Genomic DNA, 7,947 nt, shown 5'->3' on the forward strand with positions numbered 1-7,947 from the left:
CATCCATCCATCCATCCATCCATCCATCCATCCATCCATCCATCCATCCATCCATCCATCCATCCATCCATCCACTTCTAAAGGTTTGATTTATTTATATCTCTTTCTTTGAAGTATGTTTTTTAATGAGTCATGCCATTAGATTTTTTTGTAGACTCTTGTTTGATCTTTTAATGAATGTGTCTGACTCTGTGGAGTTTGGTTTAAGGCCAGTGTGAGCTTGATAGGGTTTGACACAAATCTTTTAAAGACATTTTTCTGCAAAACTAGAACCTTACTCAAAGGATTTTTTTATTTTATTTCTATGTGTGAACAGCATTTTTGAGTCGTACTAGTTTTAGTCATGGCAGCCTTAGCACTGCTCACCCAAATCAGAATGGAGATAAGTGGTATTATTTTAGAAACTGCCCTTGAGCTGGTGAAGAGGCAGTGATTGGTGAAATGATAAGGTGTGATGCTGCTCACTCGTCTCACAGCCAGCCATTTGCAGCTATGACCCTATTTGATTTATGCTCTCAATTTTCTCGATTTCCTTTGTTCAGGATGCCATGGTGGTTATTCTCAAGAGTCTGATGCCTGGCTGCCTTTTCAACATTGTTGGATTTGGATCCACTTTTAAGTCACTCTTTGCCACCAGCCAAAACTACGAGGAGGTAAAAGTAAACAATTCAGGCATGTACTTTAATAACCTGAAGTCTGACAGTATTACTTAAGCTTTTGTTTTAACCAATTAACAAACTAATATGAAGTAAAATTAAAATCATATGACCTTCTTTTTTTTTTCTTTTTCTTTAACAGTGTACTGTCTTGGCAATGTGGCAATAAGAATAATTGTCTTGATGCCAATAAGATCCCAACAGATTTTACTTTCACAAGTGGAGCAGTAGGGCTATTGCCATAGTGTTCCGCTTATTTCATGCATATAAATTGCTTTATTATAATTATGCACGGAGTTTTACAGATTATGAAAGAAAGAGGAGATAAAAGGGAGATGATAATAATCACAAAATAACATGACCTTCACCGCAGGTTTGTCCCTAAAAAAAAATAAATCCATGGTTCGACAGCTCAGAAATTAGCTCAGTGGCTAATTAGCTAATTTTAATGAATAAGCAGGGATAAAGTTTGATTCATTGAACTAAATATAATCAACTCTGTCTTGTTTGGGAAGCATAAAGGTCTTAGTTTTATCACCACATCTTGAATATTGGAATCATCTGGTCCTATGGAAACATCTGATGGACACTCCCAATACAAACTTGTACAAAGTTGGTACCAATGAGATTGGAACCAAGTGTTTCCAATCTGTGCGATAAGATGTCTTGTGAAAGTTACTTTAAAGCTACAGTGTGTAATATTTACAGGGATATACAGTCAGAAATGTAATATATTATATATAACTATTGTATTTATCATCATCTACGAGCTCAGCCTCTTAACCTTAATATTTGCGTTGCCTTAGAATTCGTTATTTATAATCACATAGGAGCGGGTCTCGCAGCCATGGAGGCAGACATCTTTGCGCTACGGCAGCGCAGAGCCAACAAACTAGCGATTGCGAGATCGCCCATTACGCTCGAAAGTAACTACGGCAAGTTGAGAGAGATGAACTGAGACGGTACTGAACAGTAGATGGCAGTATTATGCCTGAGAATACTATCTGTAAAATTATCTATGTAAACAAACCTCATCACTTGAGAAGGTAGGTGATGCGGACGTCGTGGAAGACATTTTGTCCCGCAACGCTCGCCGTACTGTTGGGGGGGAGAAGCGGTGGGGGGGAGATGTTCATGTTGCTGCAGTCTGCAGTCTGGACGTTAGATGTCGCTAAAAATTACACACTGTAGCTTTAAAACAGTAACTAGTTACAGTTACCTCACTCAAAAAAATACCTCAGTTACTGACAGAAACTTTTAACCAATCTAACTGAACTGTTTCTGTAAAGTATCCTGAGATGACATGTGTTGTGAGTTGGTGCTCCATAAATAACCTAAATTGTATTGAATTTAAATTTTTGTCATTCTAAAAAAAAGTAATAAGTTGCTGTTAAAAAAGATATGTATATTTTTTAAAACAAAAAAAAACAAATATTCTTATAATTTAGGTTTCATGGCAAAAACGATCTAGAAATAAGTAATAAATGTCTGGAATTAAGTGTAATTACCCTTAATTTGAGTAGCTAGATAAGATGGGCGTCTAATGGAATGAGTATTTTACTCTTAAGATAAGATAATTAGATCATATGCAGTTGAAACAAGACAATGCAATGCTTTTTTTGATTTATCTTGTTCCATTGGTAAACAGTCTCACCTTCCCAATAAAAAAAATGCACTTGTTTTAAGAATAAATGAATATTTATAATGTATATATATTTTTAGAAATATTTAGATTTCAATTTTTGCATTGTTGGTTATAGTCTGTTAAATTTCTTGCAATGCTGCTGTTTTCCCTGTAATAACATACCCTGGGGGACATAGCAAATATATACGGATGTATCCTTTGTGATGCAGATCTTGAAAGACAACAGCATAGTTGCCAACTCTCCCGATATATGCGGGACACTCACTATTTTTTAAGATATCTCAGCCGAGCTATGAATCAGTAATTTCTCCCGCTTATCTCCAAATTTTTCTGTGAAAGAAAAAAGCAACCTTGTGGGAGATAAATGTCTGTTGCCAGATGCTGTGGAATAAATCCCCCACATGTTTAATTTTCTGTGCGCTCGTTTTATCTCTGCTGGTGTCAAATTACACAACTTGTTTGTTAGGTTATAATTTTGAATATTTTCTTCTTTCATGAATTTGATGTTCTTGTTTAGTAGTTGTGGCCACTTTTCCTCATGGCAACAGCCAATTATTCCTATTAGTGGCGGCAGACAGTGTTACAAACTCTTTAATTTGATCTGTAATACTGCATACTAAACGCTCTGCAGTGCAACTGTCTTATTATTTATCCTTCTGGTGCTGATTCCAACAATTAAACCTTTTTTCTTTTCCTTAAATTCATTATGTGAATGTAAAAAAAACCCAAAATAGTCAGAATAAGGTATAAAATACAACACAGTAAATAACAAATTAGCCCTTGAGCCGATACACTGATGAAAAAAAAATCTCCCTATTTTTCCCAATTAAAGAGTGCAACAAGTTGAAGTGTTTTTCTCGGAAAGTGTACCTAAAGGTTCCCGCTCTGACTCTGTGTGCCTGCTTCTTGTTGTTTTTAATCTTTCTTTTCCAATTCTGTAAAAAAACAAACAAATCCAAAAGCGATCTCATTTGCCATCAATATTTTTATTTAACCTTTATTTAACGAGGAAAAAAAAAAATCCCATTGAGATAAAAAAAAAAACATCTTTTTCAAGGGAGTCCTGGCCAAGAGGCAGCAAAGTTACATAATAAACAGAGATACATTAAAATAAATGACAGGTACATAAAAAACATATCAAATAAAACAATTACAGATCATTGAGGCTGCTTCAAATTCTTTCACTTTCAACTTAAAAGCATTTAAAGATAGAAACTCAGTCAACTTCCAGTTTCTTTGTAAGAAATTCCACACACAAGGAGCTGCGAAGCTAAAGGTTGCTTCCCTAGTTCTGTGCGGGCAAAAGGAACAGCGAGCAACAGCTGATCTTAGGATCTCAGGGCAGAAGAAGCCATGCTTTTCTGTGTAATTAATCCAAGAGGGGCATTGAAAATAAAAGTGTACCAATGACACTGCCTTCTCATAGAGAGGGAAGACCATCCCACCTGAGAGTAAAGGTCACAGTGATGTCACGGCTCTACAGTTTATGATGAATCTTAATGAAGCATGGTAAACATTTGAAGACATGAAGAATATAAATATATCAACTAACTTTTTCTATGCTTGGGAAGTGCTAATAACCAAACTGTATTCTTAATCTCAACAGGATTTTATGTTGTTATATAATGGTTAATTGAATAAAATGAGGAGTCTAATATGGAAATAATATGCTAGGAAGTTTATAAAGTGCTCAATCTGATATCATGGACTTTGTAGCTGTAAATATTTTTTTCCCCCATGATATCTTCTTTAACCACATTCTAGAATTTGCATTATCCTTTGAAAAAAACATAAAGCTTTTGCCTTAGCTGGATGCTAGTGTTATCTCCACCAGTTTTATGTCTTATCTGCAATATAACATTTTAGCACTGTACACTAATTTCTCTTCTATAATCCGCTTCCTCTCCACTCCTGCTTTCATCTTTACTTTCTCCCTCTGTATAAAACGCCAAAGCAACAAGCAACAGTTTAGAGAAAATGCTGCACAAGACTGGTTTAGAAGTGGTGCAAGTGACTGCATTGGAGCGTTTTAAAACCTAGTGAGAAATAAGGAAACATGAGGGATACACAGTGAGAATCTGTGCTTTCCTCTTGGTTTTACTCGTCCTCTCCAGGGATGGCAAAAGTACTCACTTTCCGTACTTGATTAAAAGTACAGGTACTTGTGTTAAAAAATACTCTGGTAAAAGTGGAAGTACTGATTAAACTTCTTTACTCAAGTAAAAGTAACAAAGTACAGGCTTGTAAATTTACTTAAAATATAAAAGTAAAAGTAGAAACCACTTTTTATGCCGTTGCCTACATTTTAAATGGATGTCTGCCAATAGGACTAGATCTCTGTTGTGTTCATTTTCAATCATCTCGTCGTCCATGCTACTATGCTAACGCCACCGCCACCAAGCTGCAATGATTTGCCGCGAATGAATACCGCCGAATCTGTCGATTCATCTTGTAGTGGTGCGTCAAATGCAACGTAGATTCCCATCCAATTAGATTGAATTTGGTATTGATGACGTGAAAAAGAACAACGGTAACTCCACTGAAATGATTCAAAACTAAAGTAACGAGACAATTTTTTAAAATGTAAGGAGTAGAAAGTACAGATATTTGTGTAAAAATGTAAGGAGCAGAAGTAAAAAGTCGCCATAAAAATAAGTAGTAAAGTAAAGTAAAAAATATCAGAAAAATCTACTTGAGTACAGTAACGAAGTATTTGTACTTCGTTACTTCCCATCTCTGGTCCTCTCTAACGTTTCCCCGGGTCTCACTTTGGTTTCAAACGCTCATGAGCGCTATCAGTCAGTTGCGCTCCCCCCCAACCGGCCTCTCGCTCTAATCTCTTTTGCTTATTTTTTTTATTTGCTATGGTTTTGCATATGAGGGCTTTAGGCTTGAGTGAAATACCTGAACAGCATTGATTGTTGATTTTTAAAAATCTTGACCTCCTGATTGTCAGTGTGTGCCTGAGTAACGGACTGCAGCACCACAGCCTAATAAAACTGAGTGACATTAAAGTGAATTGTGTTATTTCTCTTGGCTGTAGTTACCCTGCACCAACCGATCCATTTAACCAACTAGACCTGCTGGCATTGTGGGACTTTCTCCAATGCTTTTGCTTTAAAACATTCTTACCAATAAAGGAGCGATAAGTGGTACACCTGTGTGAGCCAAGCAATGGCTGGCTGCACAGGAACAAATGGCCCAGTCATTTTTTCCAGAGTTAAAAGCATTTTACTCAAAAGGAGCTTTTATTTATTTATTTATTTTTTTTCGCTTAACTCTGAGTTGACAGAATGTCTTGAGTAAAAGCGGGTGGCAGATTTTCCGAGCAATCAATAGAGAAATGGGAGCTTGAGGAAAAGGTTGTGTTTTCTCTGCCACACCGGTTTTTACCTTTCCAGTCACACATGCCGTGCTGATGAGGTTTTGAAAGGCAGGGGAGGTGCAGCATATATAAAGAGGTGAAACTCATGACCCGTGCATGCAGGCGTCAGACCTTAACGTGGGTCTCATAGGTTTTTAGTCCCATCCGCATGTCTGCATCCTCTCCCTCCAGACAGTAACCCCATTTACTGTCTGCTAAATAAAACCAACACAGAGCTGGATTCTAGAAGAAAATGGCTTTTAATTTATCTAACTCTGGCTTCACAGCGCAAGAAGAAAACTTCACACTAGCTTTCTAATGAACAGGTGTGAAAATGGACCATTTAATGATTATTAGTGCCAATTCTTCTGATGAAATTTACAGGGGGCAGTGTTTTTTAATGGGGGCTGAATCAGTTTCAGTCTGTTAGCAATTAGAAAAACAAAAATTAGAAAAAAAGAATATATTTCTCAAAATAAGTGTTTTTGCCTTTAATTTGAGCAGGTAATAATGTTGTTTAATGTTTGCTCCTAAACATAAGATAATCACATATTATGCACTTAAAATAATGGATTTTTTCCCCATTTTAAATGTAAATAATCTAATTCCAATGAAAAATGGTCTAATTCATTAAATTCTCCAATCAAGGGAAGATCTATTTAAAAAAAAAGTCCTCTGTTTAATTTTTGTTTATGTTTTCATTTATGTTTTCAGTACAGGGGCCACAATAGGGGCCAGGGCCAGTCCTACAGGGGCATCAATCGGTGTTGGTCCCTATCTACTGTAGAACCGCCCATGGAGTTATACGTATAATCAATAGGCATGATTTTTGTTTTTGGTTAGTTATCAAGACTGAGTCTTTCTTAAATTTGAAGTTCTGTTGTACTTTAATAGCTTTTATTAACCTGAAAATTTAACACAGGCCCTTAAAAAGTGCAAAAGGTTTTACCTTAAAGGAGGACAAATGTTTCAGGTTTATGTTCTGCATAAAAGCATAAGAATTTTGTAACTTACACTGCAAAAACATTCTAAAAATTAGTAAATATTTCTTAAAAGTTGAGTAGGAAAATACGATGATCTGCCAATGGAATTAGCGTTTTTACCCTGAAAATAAGAAAATTAGATATTATGCACTTGAGATAAGAGACTGCAGTTGTTTTGTCTTATTTTAAATGTAAATTGTCTTATCCTATTGGCAAAGTGTCTCACATACCTGCTCAATTCAAGAAAAATACACTTATTTTAAGAAAAAAAAGTCTTACTTAGATATACATTTTTTGCAGTGTAGACTTACTTAGACCTAGACTTAGGCAGGCTTTATTGTCATTTTGTACACACCCAGAGTATACAAAAAGAAATTTCATTCATTACAGCTCTCAAGACATTTCCATTTTTAAATTGCAGCAGTGATAAAATGTAAATATAAGACTGGTATATGATTTACTGTGGGACCTAACTCCTCCTCATCCTCATCATCCAGGAGGCCCTGGCTCAAGCTTGTGATTACATCAGGAAGATGAGAGCCGACATGGGGGGAACCAACATCCTGGCGCCGCTCACCTGGATTATGAGGCAGCCCACGTTCAGCGGTCACCCCAGGCTGCTCTTCCTGCTCACAGACGGTGCAGTCAGCAACACGGGAAGGGTTATTGAGCTGATCCGCAGCCATGCACGCTATATCAGGCAAGAACTACTGTCAAACCACCTGCTTTTGTGATCCAGATCGATAAATTATGTTGCTTGGCATGTTGTCAATACTAAATAACAACAAGCTCTCTTGTTAAAGCTCTCCTTGACCGTAAACACTTTGACATTTGATCAAGGTTATGCTTCACATCCGCAGACAGCATTCACACCGTTTGTACCGTTAAACATTTTCTCCCATAGAGTTTATAACGAAAATATATTGTGTTTGAGAGTTTTAGTTTATGAGAGACCAACACAAAATTGTGCAAAAAAGGTAAAGGAAATTGGAAGTAAAATGATAAATTTAACAACTGTTAAAATTGTTTACAAATAAAAATCTAAACAATACCCAGGGCATGATGCTGCCATCGTCTTGCACAAATATAACAGCAAAAATCATGTTACCTGTTATCTAATATACCCGTCATTTTCAGCAGTAATGCAAGAAAATGTGAACTAATAAAAGAAAGGAGACTGGATTTCTGCAAGAGAGTCTGGGGCATCTTTCAGATAAAAAGGAATAAAGTGTAATTAAGATTAAATAAAAAAGTGGGACGTTAGGGTTTCATTTTTTAAAGCTATTTACTCATATTCAT

General features: G+C 36.2%; 1 protein-coding gene across 1 annotated transcript in view; it reads left to right on the top strand.

The window, feature by feature from the left end:
* Positions 1–7,947, top strand: part of vwa5b1 (von Willebrand factor A domain containing 5B1) — a 70,551-nt gene that overhangs the window by 26,381 nt on the left and 36,223 nt on the right. The window contains exons 9-10 of the mRNA XM_015391036.1: positions 543–653; positions 7,146–7,348. Coding sequence (XP_015246522.1) covers positions 543–653; positions 7,146–7,348 — 314 coding nt within the window. The remainder of the gene's footprint in view (positions 1–542; positions 654–7,145; positions 7,349–7,947) is intronic.

This window comes from Cyprinodon variegatus, unplaced genomic scaffold (assembly GCF_000732505.1).
Source record: "Cyprinodon variegatus isolate N-32 unplaced genomic scaffold, C_variegatus-1.0 Scaffold522, whole genome shotgun sequence".
NCBI lineage: Eukaryota > Metazoa > Chordata > Actinopteri > Cyprinodontiformes > Cyprinodontidae > Cyprinodon > Cyprinodon variegatus.